The 25974-nt window shown below is 52.2% G+C and overlaps 1 protein-coding gene across 1 annotated transcript in view; it reads right to left on the bottom strand.

The window, feature by feature from the left end:
* Nucleotides 1-25974, bottom strand: part of Dync1h1 (dynein cytoplasmic 1 heavy chain 1) — a 68305-nt gene that overhangs the window by 24763 nt on the left and 17568 nt on the right. The window contains exons 8-34 of the mRNA XM_048362399.1: nucleotides 23988-25064; nucleotides 23297-23476; nucleotides 21766-21915; nucleotides 19227-19373; nucleotides 17155-17295; nucleotides 16378-16554; nucleotides 16119-16229; nucleotides 15470-15589; nucleotides 14586-14825; nucleotides 11580-11735; nucleotides 11183-11296; nucleotides 10914-11024; nucleotides 10627-10836; nucleotides 10388-10534; nucleotides 10074-10240; nucleotides 9800-9973; nucleotides 8755-8920; nucleotides 8483-8671; nucleotides 8074-8268; nucleotides 7201-7483; nucleotides 6879-6979; nucleotides 4831-4990; nucleotides 3755-3998; nucleotides 3377-3560; nucleotides 3011-3223; nucleotides 2636-2874; nucleotides 2292-2448 (exon numbers count right to left, since the gene is read on the bottom strand). Coding sequence (XP_048218356.1) covers nucleotides 2292-2448; nucleotides 2636-2874; nucleotides 3011-3223; nucleotides 3377-3560; nucleotides 3755-3998; nucleotides 4831-4990; nucleotides 6879-6979; nucleotides 7201-7483; nucleotides 8074-8268; nucleotides 8483-8671; nucleotides 8755-8920; nucleotides 9800-9973; nucleotides 10074-10240; nucleotides 10388-10534; nucleotides 10627-10836; nucleotides 10914-11024; nucleotides 11183-11296; nucleotides 11580-11735; nucleotides 14586-14825; nucleotides 15470-15589; nucleotides 16119-16229; nucleotides 16378-16554; nucleotides 17155-17295; nucleotides 19227-19373; nucleotides 21766-21915; nucleotides 23297-23476; nucleotides 23988-25064 — 5553 coding nt within the window. The remainder of the gene's footprint in view (nucleotides 1-2291; nucleotides 2449-2635; nucleotides 2875-3010; nucleotides 3224-3376; nucleotides 3561-3754; nucleotides 3999-4830; nucleotides 4991-6878; nucleotides 6980-7200; nucleotides 7484-8073; nucleotides 8269-8482; nucleotides 8672-8754; nucleotides 8921-9799; nucleotides 9974-10073; nucleotides 10241-10387; nucleotides 10535-10626; nucleotides 10837-10913; nucleotides 11025-11182; nucleotides 11297-11579; nucleotides 11736-14585; nucleotides 14826-15469; nucleotides 15590-16118; nucleotides 16230-16377; nucleotides 16555-17154; nucleotides 17296-19226; nucleotides 19374-21765; nucleotides 21916-23296; nucleotides 23477-23987; nucleotides 25065-25974) is intronic.

Raw genomic sequence — 25974 nt, 5'->3', positions numbered from 1 at the left:
TTGTTGGTGGGAGTGCAAATTAGTACAACCACTTTGGAGAACAGTATGGAGGTTTCTCAAAAAGCTCAATATAGACCTACCCTATGACCCAGCCATACCACTCCTAGGCATCTATCCTAAACAGCAAACCCCAAGATATCAAAAAGACATTTGTACTTCCATGTTTATCGTGGCACAATTCACAATAGCTAAAATATGGAAACAACCCAGATGCCCCTCCACAGACGAATGGATCCAAAAAATATGGTACTTATACACAATGGAATACTACATAGCGATTAGGAATGGTGAAATATTGTTACTCGCAGGGAAATGGTCAGAACTCGAACAAATAATGTTGAGTGAGACAAGCCTAGAACACAGAAAACAAAGGGGCATGATCTCCCTGATATATGACTGTTAACAAAGGGAGACGGAGAGACAGTAGAGACCAAGTCTGTGAACACTGTATATGTGCTTGATACATTGTATATTGCATATGGGTCTACCTGACCTAGACAAGGGATAGAAAAACAGGTTGTAAGATATCACAAGAAATGTACACACTGCCCTACTATGTAACTGCACCCTCTTTGCACAACACCTTGTAAAAAAATTTATGTTCAATTAATAATAAAAAATATATAATAAAAAAATAAAAAAGAAAAAGAAAAAAAATTAACTCAAAAAAGCTGGAAGTGGTGGGCTGGGAATGTGGCGTAGTGGTAGAGTGCTTGCCTCGCATGTATAAAGCCCTCAGCACCACATGGACAGAAAAAGCTGGAAGAGCCACTGTGGCTCAAGGGTTGAGTGCTACAGGGACAGTGCTCAGGCCCTGAGTTCAAGCCCCAGGACTGGCAAAAAAAAAAAAAAAAAAAGCCAGAAGTGGTGCCAAGGCTCAAATCGTAGAGCACTAGCCTTGAATACAAAGAGGCTCAGGGACAGTGCTCAGGCCTGGGGTTCATACTCCAGGGCAGGGAGAAAAATGTTCTAGACTGACAGGAACATGAACAGGCTTGTTGGATGTAAGTGGGTACCAGCAGGAGTGTGGAAAAGCAAAATTTTAAAAGTTAAACTATAACCTCTCTTTACATTACCTTTATAGCAGCAATATACATTTTCTGTCTTTTTATTTTTTGTTTTTCTTTCTGCCAGGCCAGGGGCTTAAACTCAGGGCCTGGGCACTGTCCCTGAGCTTCTTTTGTTCAAGGCCAGCACTCTACCACTGGAGCCACAGCCCACTTCCAGCCTTTTCTGTGGTTTATGTGGTACTAAGGAATCGAACCCAGGCTTCATGCATGCTAGGCAAGCACTGGTCTACCACTAAGCCACACTCTCAGCCCTCCAGCAATAAAAATTAAAAAAAAATTTTTTTCTGCCTTTATTAAAAAATAAAAGTCTGTAGCAATTCCCACTGCTGTGACATCCACACCGTGTCCCCTGATCTGGGCAGGAAAGCGTGTGCGGAGGGCGGAGGGCCGGGCAGCGCAACACGGAGCTCTGTCTGCCAGGAGCTCTGGGCAGGATGGACGCGCAGCTCCCCCAAGTGCGCGGGGCGCCCTTACCCACAGGCAGACTCGGCGTCCAGGCGTGTGATCTCTGCTTACAGGTAGAGGCCGCACGGCCGCTGTGGGGTGGGGCTGAGAGTCTCATCTCGTGGTCAGAGTCCACGGCCTCAACCGTCCCGCTACGTGACCTCACTGGCAGACCAAGCTGACAGCAGTGAGAATCCACTGGACAGTCACTCCCAGAGGAACGAGAAGCCACAAGGAAGGACGCATTTGCAAACGGGAGCTAAGCAGTGGTAAGCGCAGTGGTCAACACCTCCTGCACCTCCCAGGGAAGGCTCAGGGGCGCCAGCTGCGGAGGTCACAGGTTGGCCTCGCTTCCTGTCCCTCCCACCCGCCTCTACCTCATCCGAGGATGCCATCACCACCTTAGGAACTGCAGCCACGGGCAGCCCTGTGTCAGCCCCTCAGCCAGAGGGGGCCGGCCTCAAGACGCTCCGTGGACGCCCCAGCTGCACATGCTGCCGTTCTTACACATGCACCTATGGTAAAGTGCGGCCCTTTCATTAAGCACGTAAGAGAGGAACCACAACAACCTGATGGAACTACTAGAATAATACACTACAAGTTATGTGTAAGTCACGAGCTTCTGGAACTTTCCAGCCTTCTCTGTCTGCGTTCACCTTGGTGACTTAAGATGTTGGAAAGCACACCTGAAGGAGAGGAGGGCGGCCTAAGGAAGCCGCTCCGCAGCGCCCTCTGCAGGACGCCCTGCGCTGCGCGCAGGCTGGAGGAAGAACTCACATTGGGCGGGAGGCTGAGCCGCTCTCCGTTGGGCAGCGTCAGGAGCTTGTTGTCGTCTAGCACCGAGTTCAGGTTCTCCACCCACTCGGGGTCCACATCACCATCAAACACGATCCACTGGCGCTTCTGGAGCTCGCCTCGCACGTTGTCTATGATCCTGGTTGGGAAGGATTTTAGCACAGCTGTTGGGTAGGTCAAGATTTGAAAGCTGAAACGCTCATCTTCCCCTGGCTCCCCAAGTGATTTCTGTCTAGGTGGTAGAAGAGCGAGCCCCTGAGGCTCTAAGAACCCAGTGCGTGGCCCCCGTGCTCCCCGAAATGCAAGCGCTGATGAGAGCCACGCACTTCCTGAGCACGTGGGTGAAGAGCCCGTCGGTCCACTCCCGGGTGTTGGGGTCCAGGGTTCCGTAGAGGTGGTCTTTGCTGATGGCCTTCGGGTCGATGATGTGGGCCACGCCCTCCACGCCCTCCAGCCTCTCCAGAGCCTTCAGCAGCACTCGCCAGGCCATGCTCTTCCCGCTGCCCGAAGGCCCCACCATCATCAGACCGTGATTGATCTGGGTGATCTGGTACAGCTGGAGAACCTGCGGGCGGGGAGAGGCCGTCAGCTGCCTCGCCCGGCAGCCAGAGGGAAGACCCGCTATGGATTCTTTCTCCCCCTTTCTGCGAGGGAGCCCGGCCCCCGCCTGGGCGGTCGGGCAGCATCAGCAGGAGGATTACCTTCTCAACCCACATTCCGCCCACTTCTTCTCCGTCACCGTACGTCAAGTACATCTCCTGACACACTTTCTTCAGCTCCTCGCGGAGGGCGGTCATCTCCCCACGGTGGTACTGCACTCCGGGGAACACGTCCGACAAGAGGCTGAACAGCAGGGGGATGTCTTCCGCCACCAGCTTGGGCACCATGGTCTCACAGACGCTCTGAATGAGGATCTGCGAGGGGAGGAGAGAGCCGTAGAGGAGGGGCCCGGCCCTGCCCCAGAGGAGCGCGTGACAATGGCAGTGATCCCCTTCTCCTCAGAGGCCCATCACCGCGCCCGCCCCGAAGGGGGGTGTCAGGAACACAGGAAGGGCGGCGGTACAAACCTCCTGCTCGGGCAGATTCTCCGCAATTTCTCCCTCATCGACCGCTTCGCCTCGCTCCTCCTTCTCCCGCTTGATCTTCTGAATCCGCTCCCTCTTCACGTTGCCAGCGCTCACCAGCACGCTCTTCAAGGCCCGAAGCCCAAAGTCGTAGTGGCTCTGAGAAGACAGCTGCTCGTCACACAGTCTGGAGGGGAGAAAGACAGCCGCTCGTCACAGTCTGCGAGGGCAGAGGGGTGCTCCAAGAACAACGTGCTCAAGCAACGCGAGGGCCACCAGCGTGACAATCGGGGTGAAGTTTGCAAACGACAATTTTAACATGAGATGGGCCACATTCAACAGCAGGCGGGGGGCGGCGACGAGGGAGTCCGGGCTACTCACTTGAAGAACGGGACGATCTTGTTGGCCAGCACCTCGGCGGTGCGGAAGCCCTGCGAGTAGAGCATGACCTGGGCGATGAGCTGGCGGTCCGGCTTGGTCATGGCCAAGCTCCGGAACAGCTTCTTGAGGTTGTCCGGGAGGTTGGAGCGGCCTGCGTAGCCCGGGTTCATGGTGATGAAGATGGCCATGTCCGGGCTCACCTTGACTTGTTTATTGAGGAGCTCACAGGTAATGGGGGCCGAGGCTGAAATCAGATGATGGGGTTAACACTAACAATGGTGAACACACCTACAAACTTCCCAAGAGGACACAACCTGCCTCTCCCCGCCCCGCCCCGGATATGAAGCTGAAAGCTCAGGACTCTTGGAGAGAGCTGGAGACTGTGGCCAGCAGCCATGCATGCCCCCGGGGGCCTGTGCCACACACCAGATACAGAAAGGGCAGGTGCCAAGCCACCAGGGGCAGGGAGCCTGGCACTCCAGTTTGTGCAAAACAATGCTGCTTGCACACAACATTCAATACATAACACAACCATCCAGTGATGATAGAACCTCCTTCCTTCAGGATCTTCAAAACTTAAAACAACCAAGCCCCCCGAATTACCCCAGGGGGCATGTATTTATTCCATGAGCACTGGTCACAGACACAAGACTGCCCTCTGAGTCGCCTTTTTATTTACAAAGCCTGGGGAATTCTTTGCAGGACACGTTACTATCATTATGGCATGAAAGGAGGTGTGCACCTGAGCAGGCACAGTTCCACCCCTATGCTGTTGTGCAAGGCGGGTTTCCTCCTGTAGCTGAGCCTCGCTCCATTGCGCGTGAAGCCATGCTCGGAGCCTCCCAGAGCTGGCATGACCTGGGAAGGGGGCGCTGGGGGCCTCGCGGGTTGTGGGCCACGCTGTACGGCACCTAGGTGGTTAAGGGGCTCGGGGCCCCGGCCTGGCTGAGGGAGGGTGGCGGGTGCACTGCGAGCTCTGGGCACGCTCACTACACCGCCTGTGGGGGCGAGCGGCAGTTCTCACGTCAGCACGGCCCTGTTTCCACGGAGAAGTGGTTTTAGCGGAGAAGCCTTACTCTTATCGTAGTTGGGGTTGGAGTGCTCTCGCAGTGCTTCCTGGATGCACTGCACCTGCTGGGACACGGCCGAGAGCATCCGCTCCTCCAGGCGGTTAAACTCGTCAAAGCAGCCCCAGGCGCCCACCTGGCAAAGCCCCACGAAGATGCGCCCCATCGCCTGGAAAGGAGAAAGAAAAGACGCTAGCACCACTTGTCACAAACAACGGTGCCCCAAAGTCCCGTTACAATCCAAGCCCCAGCGGTGATTCGGAAATGGCCTTTCGTGAGGGATGGCAAATGGGGGCGGAGGTGAGCTCCTCTCTGTCCTAGGAGGCGGATGGGGGGCGGGGGCACACAGTGGGGTGGCAGCCTCTCCTGGAATAACTCTACAAGAGCCAGGCCTGGGCTTCCGGCCTCCAGAACCTTTCTGTTGTTGAAGCCGGGGAGGTGGTCTGCTAGGGCGGCCCCACAGCCCGGGCCACCGCCTCGGGAGGGCACGGCCGGGCTCAGAGCTTGGCTGCCACGACTCAAGCTTGGCAAGTCACAGCTTTCTGACGGTGGACTCTTCACTCTAAGAGGAGGATCCTCCCACCCTTGAAGGCGGAACTCCTCCCGCAGGGAAGGGCCTGGAGCCGCCCGCCACAGCCACTTCACAAATGGACACAGAGGCACTGTATAATGTGTTTTTCTTCCTGTGACAATATAAGCCCACTGACAAAGTTATTTTTAATCTATCATGGTTTTTTTTTCTTTCCCAGTTTTGGGGCTTGAACTCAGGGCCTGGCTTCTTTCTGCTCAAGGCTAGCACTCTGCCACTTGAGCCACAGCGCCCCTTCTGGCCATTTTCTATATATGTGGTGCTGAGGAATTGAACCCAGGGCTTCATGTATATGAGGCAAGCCCTCTTGCCACCAGGTCATATTCCCAGCCCCTTATCTATCATGTTTTGTTGATTAAAACACCAAAAAACTAGATTTCTCCTATTAGTTTGTTCTCAGCCACAGGCACTACGTGTTGTTTTTTTTTAATTGCCATTTTAAGCCAAGTGCCAATGGTGCATGGCATTTGGAAGGCTGAGATCTGGAGAATCATAGTCGGGAAAGAATAGTCCAGGAGACTATCTCCAATTAACTAGCATTTTCAGACCGGAGACATGGTTCAAGTCGGGGTTGAGCATTAGCTGTAAGCAAGCGCACTAAGAGTGGGACACGGAGTTCTAGCCCAAAAACGGGGAGAGGGAGATCTCTTCCACAAATTGTGTTTATTGTCAGGCACGTGCCCTGGTAAGCACTTATTCTTTAAAAATTGCCATTTTAAGTCAGCCACTGGGCGCCCATGCCAATAATCCTAGCTATTCAGGAGGTTGAGATCGGGAGGCTCATGCTGAAGACTAGTGGGAACAGAAAATTTTGCTAGATTCCAGGTCCAAAATAAGCAACAAAAAGCAGGGTTGGAGGCGTCGCTCAAGTGGCATAAAGGGTCAGCCTAGAAAGTATAAGCGCCTGAACTTAATCCTAGTACTGTAAAATAATATTTAAAAAAGACTTGCATTCAGGGTTGGGGCGCAGCTTCAGTGGCGGAGTGCTTGCCTGACTTGGGTGAGGCCCTGGGTTTGATCCCCGGCACTACATGAAATAGCAGAGTACACCTGAGCGCGGTGGCATACCACACTACCAGGCCTCAAAAAAATCATTTCAGGGGTTGGGAATACGGCCTAGTGGCAAGTGCTTGCCTCGTATGCATGAAGCCCTGGGTTCCATTCCCCAGCACCACATCTATAGAAAATGGCCAGAAATGGCGCTGTGGCTCAAGTGGCAAAAAGAAGCCAGGGACAGTGCTCAGGCTCTGAGTCCAAGCCCCAGGACTGGAAGGAAAAAAAAATCATTTTAGAGAACAATGCTTAACTCTGAAAACATGAAGTAAAGTCAACTTCAAAACATACAATGTCAACTGCACAAATAGCTCAGAATTAAGAGTTTTAAGAACTCCGAAGGCCAGACGCCATGGCGCGCTGTAGGGCGAGGAGTGAACTGAATGATCTGGACAGAACCCATCACATTTCTCACCTGGAAATCAAAGGTTTCATCACAGTTGAAAACCAAGACAAACCGCCCAAGCTGATGGCCCAGGGCTTTCACAGACTCTGTCTTCCCGGTTCCAGCGGGCCCTAGTGTTTGAAGAAAAGTAATTGAGTCTGTCACCTCAATAAGAACGTAGCTTTAGCTGGAAGACAACTGGGGAAACTCGTTTATAAGTCAGCACAAATATAGGCAATAGATACAAATTTAAGATTTTACGTTCTAACTATGCAGTAGACACATGCAAATCTTCAGCTTAGTTTTAAGTGCATGACCTGATCACACCTGCCTGGAGTGTGGAGTAACTTACCGAATGGGGAGCCCCCTAGCCTGGCCTCCAAGGCTTGCGTCATTGTCAGGTAGCAGCGGTCAGTGAGTGGGGTCTGGACCAGCTTGTCCTGAACCCCCAGGTACTCGAAGCCATAGTTAAATTTGGCATTTGCCATTTGAATGGACAACTGCTGTAGCACATCAGTTTGCTTGGGGTCAAAGTAAAACCGCATCTGGCTGAGCCACTCAAACGATTTGGCGTTGTCAATCTTGCTTTTGATCAAGGACCTCGTAACATCTCTCTGGTGAACCAATTCTGTAATCTGAGGAAACAGAAGACGGCCATCAACTCTTAAGATTGGAATAAAAGGTAAATATGGAAGTGAAGCAATGAAATGCACCTCCCTGGATAACCTATGCAAATTAGTAATTAAAAAAAAGTTTGTCAAAAGCCAAAGTAACCTGGTACACTCTCCGGGTTTGTGAATTACTTGTTAAATTTAAATTAAGGTTCTAGGTCAGTTCCAACTGCTGGTAAACATTCCAATCCACAAATCCACTTCCAGAGACAGCGGAACTGTTGCTCATGTTCAAGAGCGAAGCAAAATCAAGCAGCACCATCTGCTGTCGACAGAAGCGCTGCCGTCCACTCCAGAGCTGCCTCGAGGGGCAGACCAGGGGCAGGAATGAGACACCGTGACCAGGGACACTGACTTCCTCCTGTGAAGAGGCCTGATTCCAAAGCCTGCCACCAAAAGCACTTCCGAGAACAGAGCGCAACACCACCGGAGCACGGGCGAACCCCTTCTAGTTTTCTACTTGACACTAACAGAAACGTTTTCGGGTGTGACCGCCTCTCGCTGAAGAGGCCGTAAGAAGCCTGCGTGGCGGGAAGGGGCCAGGCTTGACTCACCAGGTGCTCCAGCTTCCGTCTGCGGAGTGGGGGCTGCTCCATGAGGACGGAGTCCGCTAGCACGTTCAGAGTGACCTCGACGTTGCTCAGCACAGACTGCAGAGGTGAGGTGTCCCCGCCTCCTCCAATGCTGCTCAGGGCATTCTCCACGTTCTCAGACCAGGCTATCTGGGCTGACAGAACCACAAGCTGGGCCTGGAGGAAGGCAAGACAGGAAAACGACAGGGTCATTTCCTTTCTTTTTAATTTGAGGTGGGGTCTCCCTGAACTCCCTGGCTCAAGCAATTCTCGCTTCTGCCTTCCAAGCTGCTGCCAGGCAGAACTGCTGTGGCGCATGCGTCAATAGTATAAGGTCACCAAAAAGCCAGTGGGTGTTTTCATCTCCAGCCTGCCCGCTTCTATAGATTACCTGGTATTTATCGATCCAAGTGATGTAGGTGCTTGGGTCGATGGAGGTTGCTTTGCCAAAGATCTCTACTTCTGTAACAGACTCAGCAAGAAGTTTAGCGAGGGTGACTCTCATCTCCTTTTCCACCAGTGTGAGCCATTCATTGATTTTAGGATGCTCGGTGATGGACACAGGAGTTTTAAACATAACCTGAAATTAAGAACCCATTTTAAGGACTGACAAGAGCAGGGAAGAGCAATGTTTTCTAGGCTGCAAACATCAGCTTGACCAACCTCCTCCCCTTCCCGGGACGAGATGCCCAGGACCACGGAGTTATCTTCATTTAGGATGATACTTGAAACGCCAGCAAACATCTTCTTGAAGTGTTTCTGCAATTTAGCTACGTTCTTGCTGTTTCCAATGATTTCAAGCAAATCTTCGTCACCCACAAAATAGAACCTAAGTGAAGACAGCATCCAGTTGCTACTACTTTCTATGCAGGACTAAGTGATCAAGGCAAAAAGTGGAACCTCAGCAGAAACCTCCAGCCCCAAGTCAGATCACATCCCAAGCTCTTCCAGACCTGAGCCCCAAACTCACATTTAGCCAATAAGATTTCTTTTTTTTTTTTTGGCACTCCTGGGGCTTGGACTCAGGGCCTGAGCACTGTCCCTGGCTTCTTTTTGCTCAAGGCTAGCACTCTGCCACTTGAGCCACAGCGCCACTTCTGGTCGTTTTCTGTAGATGTGGTGCTGGGGAATCGAACCCAGGGCTTCATGTATACGAGGCAAGCACTCTTGCCACTAGGCCATATCCCCAGCCCCGCCAATAAGATTTCTGTTTTTTTTTTTTTGGCAGTCCTGGGCCTTGGACTCAGGGCCTGAGCACTGTCCCTGGCTTCTTCCCGCTCAAGGCTAGCACTCTGCCACTTGAGCCACAGCACCGCTTCTGGCCGTTTTCTGTATATGTGGTGCTGGGGAATCGAACCTAGGGCCTCGTGTATCCGAGGCAGGCACTCTTGCCACTAGGCTATATCCCCAGCCCCCGCCAATAAGATTTCTAAGCAAACAGAATTCAATGCGATTACCTGGCCTCATTAAGTTATTGAAAAAGAATCTGTTCCATGTGTCCTAAGCAAGTACTGGGTAAGGGGGAGGACAATGCAGCTCACCAAGTCCAAGTGGAAAACCAGAGATCAGGGTACAATCAGTGCACAGTAGGTAACTCAATCAAAGCCCTTGGTGTCAAAACTGACACACAGGCACACAGGCCAGAGACAATGGCTGAAAGGAAACACAGCTGGAGCTCAGCTCAGGCAGAAGCAAAAGCAGCTCTCACCTGGGGAAAGACGAGCGCTCTCTTTCCAGGTATTCTCCAAGGGCTTTCTGGATCTTTCCAAGCAGGTCTGCCAACCTTTCTAGAGACCTCTGCACGCCCTGGATGTTCAGAACGTCCATAACAAGGGGAGACTTGGATACTTTTTTCATTAGAGCCAAAAACTCCGTGCTGATACTACAAATCAAATGAAGGTGTGTGTCAGCGCTGGGCGTGGCCATCGCCGGCCGCAGCTGATCCCCGGCTCCCGGGCTCCCTGGCCAGGCGCCGTCCATACCTCTGGAACCGCTGGGTTTCCACAGGGAGCAAGTGTTTGATGTCGGCACTGCCTGTGAAGATGCCTTCCAGGTAGACCCACCGCCTCTGCACGTCGATCCACACATCAAAGAGAGCCATGATGCGGTTCAGTTTGTCTTCCCAGGACAGGGCATCCTCCTCGAAAACCTGGTGGGTGCACAGGAGGGCAGCGCTCACAGACATGCCGAAACTCACTAGGAAATGCAGACTGGGACCCATCAACCTACTGACCCACACTAAAGAAAACAAGCATCTAGCAACTTGCAGTCCAATGCGCCAGAGGCGCGAGGGTACCTTGTAATAGGGAGAGAGCTTCATGGCGGAGACGCTGTTAATGTGCTCTTTGACCTTGTTGAAGAGGTCATCCCAGCCTCGGATCAGGCGGCACTTGTTCTGGTAGTTGACCAGGTCGAGTTCGTAGGTGTTCCATACTTCCCGAATCTGAGGGGGACAAAGAGACACAAGAGGGTAATTACAAGCTCAGCTCCACAGCAGATGGAGAAACAGGAGCGGCCGTCCACCCTGTCACCTGCCTGCTTCAAAAACTCCTCCAGAGCCATCTCCCCCTGCGCCACCAGCAGCACGTCCTTGACCACAGCTTCGTTCTTCTGCAGGTCCACGTCCCAGATCTGGCCCAGGGTCAGCTCAGACAGCACCCAGTTCACGTGCAGCCGCTTCATCAGCTGCTTCCAGTGCCGGTCTTTAAGGGCTTCCGATTTCAGTTCGATCACCAGCATGTTGATCTGAGCAGAGAGCACACCGTCACTGGTCTGAGTGCGTTCCTCCTGGACGCCTGCCACCACGAGCCCCCGCCGCCTACCTTCATGTAACCTTTCAGCAGCCTCTGAACAAACTCATAGGAGGCGTACTGTCGAAGCCGGGCAGGAAAGTTCTTCAGCTGGTTCAAAAGGCCATCTAAATTTTGTCGAAGCTGTCAAGAGATAGAGGATATTTAGTTGGCCAATATTTCTTTAACTAGTGAAATAGTCTTTGAAACAGCCCTATTTCCAACAGCCCGGGTGAAGCAGAATAACCTCTGTGAGCTCCCAGGTAAGGCCGGTCACCCACGTGCGTTTCAACAAGACACACCTTCCGAGGCTGCACGGAGACCCACGGCTGCTCCTTCATCTGATCAATCTGTTCCCAGACCTTAGAAAGCTCGGACCAAACACCTTTGAGGTCCTGTAATTCCTCTAGGGCCACCTGTGATTGAGAGCAACAAAGCAGTTAAACTTCGGAAACAGAAGCCACCTTACAAATGAAGAAAGGAAAAGAGTGGGGAGAGAGGGAGGAGGGAGAGGCAAAGAATAAAAGGGAGAAACAACCAACATACCAGCTAACCAAGCAAAGGAAACTACCCCAGGATGTGGCAGGGCTACAGCGACGCAGGTCGGTGGCTCGCCATGGGGTGGGATACCACCCTGGTGGGGGGGGGCTGTCGGTCGGGTGGGCACCCACCCTGGGGGAGGGCAGGCAGTGTCTGTACCTGCACGCGCTCCTCGCTGCCACTGAGAAGTCCTGTGTCCGTCAGCTCCAGCGCCTCCTTGGCCTTTGCACACTTCTCTCGGTCATCCTTCAGCCTGCCAAACTTCCCTTCGTAGATGGTCAGAGCCTGAAGAGCCTCCTCGGGGCGAAGGTTGCCCTAAAAACAGAGGATTATGCTGCTCAGGAGAGAGGAGCACAGCCTTTGCGTGGTGGGTGCTGCTGATTTGTGCTTGTATTCCTAGCTACTCAGGTGACTCCAGGCTGAAAGTACTAGTTCAAAGCCAGCCTAGGCAGGAAAGTTAGTGAGATTCTATCTCCTTCTCAACCAGGAAAATATTGAACTAGAGCATGGGTTAAGTGGAAAAGAGCTTCAAGACCCTCAGTTCAAGCCTTAGATCTGCTGCCAACAAACAAACACACCCACACCCCTAAACAGGTAGAGGAGTCTGTGGAATTTCTGAGACTGAGAACAGGTGTGTGCAGGTATTCAATGAGTGTCCACACACAATACTGCAAGTTTTATATCAATAGATCACATAAATAAAACAAGCCTTTTCATTGCTCTTGTTTTTGTTTTCTTCTTTTTTGTCATTTGTTCACCTGTCTTTGGGAGGCTAAGGGGGAGCACAGAAATGGAGGGACAAAGGGTGAATGAATAAATGCAGCTGTGGTATTCACTAGACACTACGTTGACAATGAACTACACAACTTGTGGAGATGGGAGGGAAATCTGTGAGAGAGCGAGGGAAGGGGTGTCCAAAGAGAAATGTACTCTTTCCTGGTTTTTGTAACATCATCTTTATAATAACCATTTTTAAAATTTACAAAAAAAAATCACATAAATAAAAAGGTGCTATTTTTAATTCAGGCCTGGTCCCGAGAGGCGGGAAGTTTAGAGGAGTCGGAACAGTCTGGCACGGTGGGTACTCACGGTGATTCACGGGACTTGGGCATGGCAGCCAAGCCTTTCTTCCCTGACATACTGTTCCATTAGCTCCCACTGGAAGAATGCAAAATCTCCCAAGATGGGCTCTGCTTCATGCTCACACATTGCACCTACACCTTTCCTTTTCATTTTAGTAACTCTTTTGACCATGCAAAACACAACTTAAAAAAAAAAATGCCAGTCCTGGGACTTCTTGAACTCAGGGCCTGTGTGCTGTCCCTGAACTTCTTTTGCTCAAAGCTAGTGCTCCACCACTTGAGCCACGGTTCTACTTCCAAGTTTTTGGTAGTTTACTGGAGGTAAGAGTCTCATGGAAGGGCTGGGAATGTGGCTTAGCAATAGAGTGCTTGCCTGGCATGCACCAAGCCCTGGCTTCCATTCCTCTGCGCCACATACACAGAAAAAGCTGCAAGGGGCGCTGTGGCTCAAGTGGTAGAGCGCTAGCCTTGAGCAAAAGAAGCTCAGGGACAGCGCTCAGGCCCCAAGCTCAAGCTCCAAGACTGGTAAAAAAACAAAAACATGAGCGTCATGGACTTTTCTGCCTCGGCTGGCTTCAAACTGTGATCCTCATCTCAGCCTACGTGAGTAGCTAGGATTACAGGCGTGAACCATGGGCACCTGGCTAGAATCATTGTTCTTTCTTTAAATCCTAAAATTTTAACTCGTTTATCTTATTTTTTATTATTTGTATATTTCCTTTAATATTATTTGCACCAAGCCAGGGTGATAAGGCACACTCAAGATTTTGGCCAGAGTCTTACCTGTTGACGAATAATCTCCTTAGCAGTGAGCCATAGTAAGCTAACAACAAAGCATGCATGGATTGGATCATTCAAACCAAAACAAACACAACGAACCTTTGGGGGACCAGCAGCTCCGAATGGTCATGGGGAGGGCGGTAGGAAGCTCACCCTGCCACCAGGACTAGCGTAGAAAACGTACATTCCCAGACCAGAAACCACATGAGCATCCAGAGTATTAGTGTCCTTTCTACACCTACTTCAATAGCTACACGAATAAACCTTTGAATTCCACTGTTCGCCTGCCGCCCTCTCTCTGCATGTGTTCAACTCCTGGGATTTCCTCCTCACCCTCCCACCACTTGCTTTTGCATGTCACATTGTCCTCGGGCTCAAATACGTGTTTTCCTCGTCCAATTACTATTAGCATTCTCTGTCAAGGAGTGAGACTTTGTAAGGGCAGGGAAACATCACTGCTGCGCCCGCCCTTGCTGCCTAGAACAGTGGCTGCTATGTGTTCAACACACACCGACTGAGGTGAAGAGGTTCTGGGCACCGGCCAGCCAGCTAACTACATCCGTGCGCTGTGAGCCTTGGTCTGGGTCTACAGAAATCAAATTCTAAACTTTGGAAGGGGGCCTTTTCAAATAGAAAAGCTTCCATCTTAAAATTTTAAATGACGGCCATTCTGGTAAGAAGAGTCTAAAGTTGGCTTTGGCATTTACCACCTTCAAGTGTTTTCCCCCCTTTGGTGGTGCTGAGGATGGAATCGGCCTCACACAGCCGGCGAAGTCTCTAGCTACCTCCCCGACACGGCCCCACATTGCTTGTTAGACAGGCGCTCGCCACGCTCATCAGGCCCGTCTTCTACACCTGGCTTCAGGGAGCCTAAGCAGCTGGGACTGCAGGTGCATGCGCCCACATCTGGCTGCCAGTACTGCTGTGTGTGTGTGTGTGTGTGTGTGTGTGTGTGTGTGTGTGTGTGTGTGTGTGTGTGTGTGTGTGTGTGTGTGTGTGTGTGTGCTGGCTAAGGAGCTTGAACCAGGGCTTTGTGTTCAAGGCTAATGCTCTACCGCTTCAACAACAGTGCCATGTGTGTCTTTGGTGGTGAACTGAAGGCGAGAATCTAAGGGGACTTTCTTGCCTGGGCTGGTTTCCAGCCATAATCCTCAGATCTCAGCCTCATAAGTAACTAGAATTACAAGCAAGTGCTGCTTTGTTAACTCCCAAGAGGAAAAGCAAGTATTTCAAAGTGAAGGTGCTGTGTATCTGAGAGTAAGCACAGCAGATGGAGCTGCTGGCTGGCACAGTAGGGGCTCACCGTGACAGGCTTGGTCTTCTCCCAGTCTGACAGCAGGTCGGTGGTACGGCTTTCCACAGCACGGTCCTCCTGCACAATCTTCATCTGCAGGTTGGCCACCTGCTGCTGGATGGCAGAGTCTTTCCGCCGCATGATGTCATTGAAAGCCCCCCACTCTCCCTCAATGTTGTCGATATAAAGCCAGGAAGGTGGAAACTGGAACCTTTGTTTTTCCAGCAGACGCTGACCATTGCGGTAAAGCTTTGGGAATGGGAAGATTCGTAGGGTTAAGAAACAACTGTTAGAGAGCGAACATTTGATGGCCACAGAGCACAGATGATCAAAACCTCGACTGCGCCTGGCGGACAGGGCCTTGAAAGTTTGGCTCACCTGCCAGTTACTGCACCAAGAGCCTGTTTAGAGCGCAGCAAGGGGGTGCTGGGCCTCGCCCCTTCATTTCAAAACACAAAAGGGATTTCAGTCCTTGAAAACAAGGACAGCAGAAGGCTCGCACATACAGCAGTGGCTCTCAGGCCTTGCCGGGCTTTGCAAGCACAGACCCAGGGTGCTGCTGTCTACACTGTATTTTATTTAATTTAGTTACTTTTAAATTAAATTTTCTTGACTAGGTGATGTACAGTGGGGGCACAGTTACATAATAAGGTAGTGAGTACACTCCTTGTCATATTTGTTACAGCCTCCCTCGTTTTTCTTTCCCTTCCCTAGTTCAGCTAAGCATATATACAATGTCCAGTTCTACCCTGTATTTCAGCAAGCACGTCGGTGTCAGGACAGGTGAGGGCCAAGTAACAAACGGCGCTTTACGGACGGGTGAGAAAGCTCGTTGCGTTGTGAAAGCCCAAGCGCACTCTGCTTTAGCTCGAGGACCGCTACCCAGAGCTCACCTCAACTTGTTTCTCAAACTGCTTGATCTTCCGTTTCAGAGACTGCACGTAGGTGATGAAGGTCACGGCGTCGGAGGTGCTGGCTGTGTCCACGGAGTGCTGCTCCAGCTCTTGGCGAGACTGTGTGGAGAGGCCGCGTTTGGTCACGGGGCCCAGATCCACCCCAGCCCCGTCCCACGGCACAGTGCCACCCACGGGGCCCAGATCCACCCACGGGGCCCAGATCCACCCCAGCCCCGCCACACGGCACAGTGCCGCCCACGGGGCCCAGATCCACCCCAGCCCCGTCCCACGGCACAGTGCCACCCACGGGGCCCAGATCCACCCCAGCCCCGTCACACGGCACAGTGCCGCCCACGGGGCCAGATCCACCCCAGCCCCGCCACACGGCACAGTGCCACCCACGGGGCCCAGATCCACCCCAGCCCCGCCACACGGCACAGTGCCACCCACGGGGCCCAGATCCACCCCAGCCCCGTCACACGGCACAGTGCCACCCACGGGGCCCAGATCCACCCCAGCCCCGTCCCACGGCACAGTGCCGCCCACGGGGCCCAGATCCACCCCAGCCCCGTCCCACGGCACAGTGCCGCCCACGGGGCCCAGATCCACCCCAGCCCCGTCACACGGCACAGTGCCACCGCCTCACCTTCGAGATCTGCGAGTGGAATTCCGTCATGTTTGATCCTAGCATCTGGCCAAATTTGCTGAGAACTTCCTTATGCCAGGAGTCATACTTCAGGTTCACTTTGGATTGCACCTGCGGGCGACATGCACACCAGGGTAGCCTCAGCTCTTTCCTGCAGCCCTGCTGCGGTCCACCCCCCCCCAAACCCCCGCCTCCCTCCTGCCCTGCTGCGTTCATTCACCACCTCCCCGCCTCCCTCCGGGACCAAAGCCGAGCTCACCTTGCCATAATCTATAACCACCGGCCCAAACTCTTTCTTGGTCTCAGCGTTGTCAAAAGTCCCTCTGGCCTTCCGGATCTGGACCAGCAGCGCCTGCCACTTGTTGAGGTCTTCCCCGAGGCGGTTGTAGATGTTTTCAGCTTGCATATCCCACAGGCACTGGTACTGAAGCCAAACCTGCCAGTGGAACACACAGTTAGCTACGCTACTTCAGGTGTTTATTTTATGGGCACTACCAGTTTCTGCATTCATATTGATGAGGAAGGCTCATGTTTTCATCACCATTACAAACTCATTTCAGAGTCTCAGAATCAAATTTATTTATTCTTACAAACCATAGTTAAAACCCCACTCTTCATTTGAAGCCAGTTACTACCACCGGGTAAACGGTACCGTGTATGGCTGGAAGGTTTCAGCGCCCGATCCTTGCTACCTCACACTCATTTTTCTAGCAGTGCTGAGTACCAAACCCATGGTCTCTGAGCTATACCTATCTACCTTTTGTTCTTGTTTCTTTGCCAGTCCTGGGGCTTGGACTCAGGGCCTGAGCACTGTCCCTGGCTTCTTTTCACTCAAGGCTAGCACTCTACCACTTAAGCCACAGAGCCACTTCTGGCCTTTTCTGTATATGTGGTGTTGAGGAATCGAACCCAGGGCTTTGTGCATGCCAGGCAAGCGCTCTACCGCTACACCACCTTCCCAGCCCCCCTCTCTCCCCATAAGCGTCTGGAATAGAGCACAGTGTATCTGGAAGAAGTCTGGAAGGGGGCTGTGTACCTTAACGTACTGTTCCACCTCGGTCACGATGCCCATGACTGCAGAGTACGACTCTTCCAGGGCAACAGGGCCATCAGGCATCCGCGTCAAAGCATTCCGATAGAACTTCTCTTCTTCCGTCAATTCATAATGCACGCCCACCTGACCAATGGAAATCGGAGGTGAACATCAAGAAGTGTGCACAAAAATGTTCCAATCAGCCACCTTTCAATCAACATGAACCAATGGCAAATTATCACTGCAGCGGTATTTAGAGGATTGCAACCTATTAGCTTCATTACGAGGAACCCAAAGCATACTTATATCTAACCAATAAATGGAGTATTAGATTCACCACCACCTGTACCACGATCTGAACAAGGTAAGGGCAGCTGAAGAGCAAGCAGAACTGCATGTTCAATGGTGTGAATTCTTGTCACACACATGCTGGACATTATGTTAAGTACGATAATAGGCCAAAAAAAAACTCCGCTCACATGAACTTACAGGAGAGGACAGACAATGAAGGAATATGTAAAACACATTTAGAATGCCAGAAATGGAAATTTGATGGAGAAAGGGCAGCAAGGAGAACAGGAAGTATGGGTGAGGGCGGGGATGGGGAGGGGGAGGGTGTTCTCCTTTAGATAGGCGCTCGCCACGCTCATCAGGCCCGTCTTCTACACCTGGCTTCCACATCTGGCTGCCAGTACTGTGTGTGTGTGTGTGTGTGTGTGTGTGTGTGTGTGTGTGTGTGCTGGCTAAGGAGCTTGAACCAGGGCTTTGTGTTCAAGGCTAATGCTCTACCGCTTCAACAACAGTGCCATGTGTGTCTTTGGTGGTGAACTGAAGGCGAGAATCTAAGGGGACTTTCTTGCCTGGGCTGGTTTCCAGCCATAATCCTCAGATCTCAGCCTCATAAGTAATTAGAATTACAAGCAAGTGCTGCTTTGTTAACTCCCAAGAGGAAAAGCAAGTATTTCAAAGTGAAGGTGCTGTGTATCTGAGAGTAAGCACAGCAGATGGAGCTGCTGGCTGGCACAGTAGGGGCTCACCGTGACAGGCTTGGTCTTCTCCCAGTCCGACAGCAGGTCGGGCCCTTGTGCATGCTAAGCAAGTGTTCTACCAGTGAGCTGTAGCGCGATACGCCAAGGCCTGATTTTATGTGAAATGAGTAAGGAAAGGCCTCCTCAGAAGGTGACGGCTGTGCAGGGCGCTGGTAGCTCACACCTGTCATCCTAGCTACTCAGAAGGCTGAGATCTGAGGATCTCAGTTCAAAGCCAGCCCAGGTAGGATAAATCCGAGAATTTTTTTTTTTTTTTTTTTGTCGGTTGTGGGGTCTGGACTCAAGTCTGGGAGCACTGTCCCTGAGCTTTGATGCTCAAGGCTAGCATTCTACCACTTTGAGCCAAAGTTCCACTTCTGGTTTTAAGTGGTTAACTGGAGGGAAAGAGTCTCACAGGGACTTTTCTGCCCAGAACCGCAATTCTCAGATCTCAGCCTCCTGCGTAGCTAGGATTATAGGTGTGAGCCATTGGTGCCTGGACAAGAAACTCTTATCTCCAATTAACCACAAAAGACCAGAAGCAGAACTATGGCTCAAGTGAAGTGGTAGGTCGCTAGCCTTGAGTGAAACAACTCAGGGATAGCGCCCAAGCCCTGAGTTCAAGCCCCAAGACTGGCACACACACACACAAAAGTGACAGCCAGCCAGCAACCAGAAGAAGGGATGAAGCAAGCCATGTGACTGTTACTCTCAGCAAGTGCAAAGGTCCAGGACCAGAGTACACTTGACCTGCAGACCAGCGAGAGTCCAGTGTGCTACAGCAGAGCCTATAGGGGGAGAGGTATAAGGTCAGAGAAGCCACGAGCAGCCCATAACGTGGGGTCTCGCAAGCACTGAGAGGCGTCGGCTTTCCTGCTGAGTGAGGCAGGACGTGGTTAACGGGCCTCAAGAGAAGCGGTGTCAGGATCCATGCAAAACTCAAGGCTTTCTGATTAAGGAAGGGGCAGAGTGGAGGGAGCAGCTGAGGCGACAGAGGGTGGCACCTTGGACAGGGCGGCGTCACGGAACCCACGGGAGAAGGCTCACCTGGTACCTCTGACTCTGGATCCGGGGCAGCGACAGCACGACCATCTTCCAGGCGAACATTTCCTGGTAGAGCTTGTATCTGCACTCTTCAATCGGGGGGTTCAGATAGATAACCTGATTGGTTATTCTTAGCTCATGAACAACATTCTGTAAAACAAAAGTTTCATTTTCCCCTCATCAGTCTATTTCAATAAAATGTTTTTAATTTTTAACACCCACTCTCTCTAAATCATCAAACCACTTCTGTCTGAATCACAAGGTCTATGACTTCACGAGACAGGGTCTGACATGATTTAATGCTTGTCATTCTCCAGTGGCTGGAGGCAGGTGTTGCTCACCTGTTCCCAGGCTGTCATGCCTGGGTGTGAATACACGACCAGTGTCAGTGAGCACCTGACAACAGCATCATGCGGGACCTTGGGCCCGGGGAGGGCGGCGCTGGCTGCCCCTCAGCCACGAAGGCACCGGTTTCCCTATGCCAAGTGAAGCCTGCGGAACGCCAGTGCGTTAGGCTAACTCCCACCTCTGTCTCCTCTAGATAACTATTGCTTAGACATGCTTACTGCTCCTCTGGGACTTAGTAGTTTTTTTTTTTGGCCAGTCCTGGGCCTGAGCACTGTCCCTGGCTTCTTTTTGCTCAAGGCTAGCACTCTGCCAGTTGAGCCACAGCGCCACTTCTGGCCGTTTTCTGTATATGTGGTGCTGAGGACTCGAACCCAGGGCTTCATGTATACAAGGCAAGCACTCTTGCCACTAGGCCATATCCTCAGCCCAACTTAGTAGTTTTAAAATATGTCTTGAGAATACCTGCAATACCACAAAGTTAAGGAAAAAAAAAAAAGCCTAAGAAACTTAGGAGTAAGAAATAAGTTTGTAACAACAACAACAAAAAAAAAAACCCACTTGCTTCTCCTGGCCCGGTCTTTACTGGCACCACCACTTCCAGTTTCCGAGTGGCTAATTGGAGATAAGAGTCTCACAGACATTTCTGCCTGAGCTAGCTTTGAACCACTATCGTCAGATCTCAGCTCCTGAGTAGCTAGGATTACAGGTGTGAGCTAGCGGAGCCGGGCAGTTTGTTGTATTTTAATGGGGTCTAGGGCAAGACTACTTTTCCAGTAAACCTGAGGCCCTGAGTTCAAATCCAGTACTGTCCTCTAGGGCTCAGTTCATTTCTAGTGCTAAGAATCAAGCCTAGGGCCTCGCGCATGCTAAGCAGACACTCTATCGCGGGAGCCAGGTTCCGGCCCTCCGTTTTATGTTTTTGAGATAGGCTGGCTTGGCACTCCAAGTCCTTCTGTCTCTACCGCCTGAGTGGGGATTAGAGACTTCTCCCTTGGGCTCTGTGTGTATCACCATATTCAGCTATGGCTTCTATTTTTTGAAATTATTTATAGGACTTAAGACTTATAGGAGACTTGCAAAGAAAGTGAAAAGAACTTTGAATTCCTTCACCAACTCTTACGCACAAGGATGAAAACACTGACCTAAGTCTACTAACTTCAGGGCAGACTTAAGTCCGGTTTCATGGGAGCTAATCCCAAGCTCTTCTCCCATCAGTGGCCGCTTCTCAGCGTTCCCTGCTGTTTCACCATCTGGACACGTGGACAGCAGTGCTCAGGTGTCCCGCAGACCGAGCGGCAGGGTTTCGGGAGGAATGCCAGCACCGAGCCACAGGCCACCACACCAGGCCATCACACAACACTCGTTTCCTCGCTGGAAATCAAGTTTTGCAACTACTACTTTTTCTTCCTCTGTTTAGGGTTGGGGAAAGGAGCCAAGGCCTTGTACTGCTAGGCAAGTGTTCTGCCACTGAACTGCACGCCCAGTCCTCACAGATACTTGAACTCAGGGCCTCATGCTTGCTGGACAGGCAGTCCACCACTTGAGCGGCACGGTCAGCCCCTTTGGCTTTAGTTTATTTTTCAGATAAGGTCTCCTGCCGGGGCCAGTTGGAGACTCTCTTCTACCTCCACCTCTCTTGCCTAGCTGAGATTACAGGCATGTGTCATCAAATAACATACCTTGTTATTGGTTGAGATGAAGTCGTGCTCACTTTTTGCCCAGGCTGGTCTCAAATCATCAAACTCCTATTTCTGCCTTCTGTGTTTCTTTTTCAGGCAGGGGTTCACTAAATGGGCCAGGCCAGCCTAGAATTCCTAATCTTCCTGCCTCAGACTCCCGAGCCCTGGGCTTCCGGGCCTGCCCCCGCCATGCCTGGCTCCCACGCTACCTAAGCATCAGGTTTTCTTCTGCTTTCTCAAAAACGGGATGCCATACAAAGTACTCACTTTGGGGGCTGGGAATATGGCCTAGTGGCAAGAGTGCTTGACTCGTATACATGAAGCCCTGGGTTCAATTCCCCATCACCACATATACAGAAAATGGCCAGAAGTGGCGCTGGGGCTCAAGTGGCAGAGTGCTAGCCTTGAGCAAAAAGAAAAAAGAAAAAAAAGAAGCCAGGGACAGTGCTCAGGCCCTGAGTCCAAGCCCCAGGACTGGCAAAACAAAAACAAAACAACAACAACAAAGTACTCACTTTGATCTTCGGCTCTCCACCGGGCTTGTGGCTGAGCTGTGGGGCGTCTGTGTCCATGTCCACTTCTGCTTTATCTTCAGCCTGGCCCAGAAGCACCTGGGTCCAAGCCCTCAGGCCGGCTTGCAGACGGACGCCCAATATCCTCTCAATCTACGTACAGAAAGCGTTTCATCCCAAAAGAGTTAGAAGGCAGTAGACAGTTTGGATTCAAGATGCACAGCTCTTCCTCTGATTCCGCCTGTTCCGTCTCTGACAGCCCACCTCGGGCTGCACTCCCCTCCCTGCTAACCAGACCTCACCCCCTGAGGAAGTGACGCAGTACAGCAGAGGCAGCGCAGCCCTGGTGTCTGCTCGGCACCGTGAAAGCTCCCAGAACCACCGCGCTTGCCCAGAGCTGGGGCACAGCTCAGTGTGCACTGCTGGCCCAGCCTGCGCACGGCCCTGGCTGCCATCCCCAGTGAAACACGTGCGCATGCGTGCACACACACATGCTCTAGGTTTCATCTGGATGCCTCAGACATTAAAAAAAAAAAACCAACGAATTTTGGAAATGAAATAATTTTCTTGTAACAAGTAAAGAAAAAAGCCTTTTTTTTGGGTGGGGTGGGGTGGGGGTTTGGTTGTGGGGCTTGAACTCTGGGCCTGGGCGCTGTCCCTGAGCTCTTCAGCTCAAGGCTGGAGCTCTAACACTGGAGCCACAGGGCCATTTCCGGTTTTCTGGTGGTTCACCGGAGACAAGAGTCTCATGGACTTTCCTGCCCAGGCGGGCTTTGAACCACAATCCTCAGACCTCAGCCTGCTGAGTAGCAAGGATGACAGGAGTGAGCCACTGGAGCCCAGCTTGAAGAAAGCCTTCCTGTGGTCTCAAATGAGAAAATCCTCCTGCGCACGGAACCCTGCATGCCTTGGTCAGCACACGTCTCGGGCCCCGTGCCATCCTGGGCCACGGCAGGGGTTCCAGGGATTGCGGTTCATCTGTGGACCAGGAACTTCCCTTCTGCTAGTGTCCCCCGTGTGAAGGGGACAGAAGCAGCCCATTGGGCATCGCTCCACTTTAGGAGAGAGAGACGCTGCGGCCTGAGACCTGACCACGTGACTGACCTGCAAGCACGGCTGCAACATGCGCCCTTGCCCAGCCGCTCGGTGTGCGCTGAGGCCCCGGTCACACTGCTGCGTGTAACACACACCCCTGCCCTTACCCGCGGGGCGAGCCAAGAGCCTCTGCCCCAGGAGCAAAGGGAGTTTCACAGTTGGGCATTTCTTTCTCAAGAGTGTGTGTGGAGGAGCAGGGGGAGGGAGCGGTGCCTAGAGGGCCGGGAGAGACGGGCCAGCGCCCAGCAGAGAAGGGGGCTGGCTCCACACAGCTCCCGCTCAGAACCGCGTGGGCCGCACACGCAGATCGCCACTCAGCGCCGGCATCGAGTGGGGTTCCCCGGGGAGCCAGACCGCCCCAGGGAACTTGTAAGGAAAAGGCTTTGCAGCGTCGGGCCGGCAGCGGGCGGTGGAAGCGCCCGGCCGCCCCTCGCCTCACCTCCATATCAAGCTTGTTCACCCAGATGGGCAGGTTGGAGTATGAGTGCAGATTCAAGTCATCCACGGCTTTCTGGACTCGGTTCAAGATCTCAGAGAACGTCTTATGATCGTACATGCAGGTTTCCAAGGAACGGACTTCCAAGTCGATCTTTTCTTCAATAATCAGGAGATCATCCACCTAAAGGAAAAAGATGTATTTAATATTTCAAAATCCCTTGCTCTGTTCTTTACTTTTGTACGTTCTTCCCAAGCGACTCGCACACGCTCAGGGCAGACGTCCTTCCCTCCCGCAGCGGCTCCTAGCCAGCGGGCTGAGGGCCGGGTCCTCGCCTCCATGACTCCCCAGGGGAGGGACCAGTGTGGGGTCACCAGCTTCTCTCCGCTACTCCTCCACAGAAGGCTCTTGAAGGCTCTGCCCGAGCACCCCAGGGAGGCAGCCTGGGCACCGCCGCGGGCTCTGGGCCAGGAGGTCTACGAGTGCCCCGCTGGGCCGGAAACTGGGAAGAGAGTCTCGGCCCAGGGGAAAGGCAGGTGAGCGCGCACAGCTGTGGATCTGGCCACGCTTCCTCCAGCCACACGGTGGCCCGGCCCCCATCAGCTGCCCAGCAAGGACCCAGGCCCCGTCAACCACGCCTAGCGCGAGCGCTGACTTAGTCCTGCCTATCCTCCTGAGCATTAAGGCAGAGCACCTTTTCCTGGAAGTTGAAGACGGTCTCCGCGAGGCGCTGCACATAGGGGTCGAGCTTGTAGGACTCCCACACCAAGGCGATGCCCTCGGCGATCAAGGCCTGCACTTCCTTTTTCAGGCCAGCCACCAACAGGGAAATGGTGTTGCGCTCCTCCACCTTCTCGCAGGTGCGCTCGTAGGTCCGGACGCTTTCAATCAGTGAGATGGCAAACGGGTAGAGCTGGTTGGCTTGATGGGCCTTGTTTACGATGGCCAGCGGGACCCGGAAGCCCAGCCACTTGAGGTTGCGGACCTCTTTTGAAAGCGTGATGATCTCGGGAAGGAAGTTCACTTTCAGCTTCAGGACGTTGCCGGTTCGGCCCCGGACGCGCGTGCTCTCGATGGTGAAGATGCGCCCCGACACGCCCAGGTTGCGCTGCTGCACCTTCCTCGCCCAGTCGTCGAAGATCTCCTGGGTGTTGAGCTTCATGCGGAAGCTGTCTCCGTCCTGCTTCAGCTTCTGGCCCTCCACGTGGTTCTCCCAGCCCTTGCCCAGGACGTCCTCCACGCGCTTCATGTAGGCAGTGAGCTGTCGGTCGATCTGTTTAGCCCAGATGATGGACCCCGACACAGGGGGCAGGTCGCGAACGTGACTCATCTTACAAGCCTGGCTTTGTGGGTACTGGACCTTGAACTTGTCGTGCAGGGACTCGATGTCATCTTTCACCCGCTGGATCAGCTGGGTCTGGTATTCACGGATGGCGCCGCGGATGTGAGGGCGGACGAACAGCGCGTTGAACCTGGAGAAAATCCTGAACATCTCGTTGGCGTTCTTGGCTGTGCCCAGCTGATCCCGGAGGCGCGCGGTGATGCGGGTCTCCACGCGGTCGATCCTCTCGTCGTATCTCTTCATCGCTGCCTCCCACGCCTCTGTGCCTTCTTTGGAAACGTCCAGCCCATCCACCTCCTTGACGTTCTCGTAGGCCAGGTTGACCTCCTCGATGGCATTGGCGTCCGCAGCATCGAAGAGCACCTCCGCCACCTTCATGTCCTGGGGCTCAGGAACCTCACCCTGATTCTGCTGGGCAACAGCTGTGACCTAAAGGAAAGATGTGTAAGAAAAATGACTGTGGAACCGATTCATTTTTTTGCATACGAAACAGGATTATCTGTCGACAACATTTTGTAGTCAAATATTTTATCACAACAAAGCCAAGCAAAACACTAAATTTTAATCCTGCACCAAAATATTTTGACAATGTGCTTTTGTTGGACTAAATCTTGAAGTTTTTTGGAGTAATGAGGTTTGAACTCGGGGCCTTGCACTTGTATGCAAGTGTGCTTACCACTTGAGCTACTTGTGGCATTCTCTTTGTTTTTTCTTTCTTTTTTGGTGCGGGTGCCGTGCCAGGCAGGGTTTGAAACTAGAGCTTTAAGCTCTTGCTCAGCTTTTTTGCTCCTGGCTGCTACGTCACTCAAGCCACGCCTCTAGTTCAGGATTTTGCTGGTTAATGGTGGCACATCTCAGACTTTTCTGCTGAGGTTGCTCTGAACTAAGATCCTCCAGGTCTCAGTCTCCCAGATAGCTAGGATTGTAGGTGTTAGTTGCTAGTGGCCAGTGTGGGTTTTGTTGTTGTTGTTGTTGTTTTTTAAAGGAAGGAAAGAACAGCAGAAGCAGGTGACTTCAGAAAAGAAAAACCAAATATAAAGAGAAGTTCACTCAATTCTTTTAACACATTTTAGGAATATATAATTGTAATCCGCAGTTTACAGAAGATGGCTCTGAGAAACAAGGTTAAATAATGTGTTCAATTTACACAGGTAGTAAATGGTTAGGCTGGAAAGAGTGGTTCTAGGGACTATGAAAGAAGGGAGGAGAGGATAGAAAGCATTAAATATTTTGAAAAGAAAACAATATATAAATACTACCTGTAAAAGCCAACAGTGGCAAGACCAAAATGCAGTTAAAGAAAAATAAGCACTTAGTGCAAACTAGACAAAAGCACTTA

This window comes from Perognathus longimembris, chromosome 14 (genome assembly GCF_023159225.1).
Source record: "Perognathus longimembris pacificus isolate PPM17 chromosome 14, ASM2315922v1, whole genome shotgun sequence".
NCBI classification, from domain to species: Eukaryota; Metazoa; Chordata; class Mammalia; order Rodentia; family Heteromyidae; genus Perognathus; species Perognathus longimembris.
Note: the sequence above shows the minus strand (reverse complement) of the source record. Positions and strands in the feature narration are given on the sequence as shown.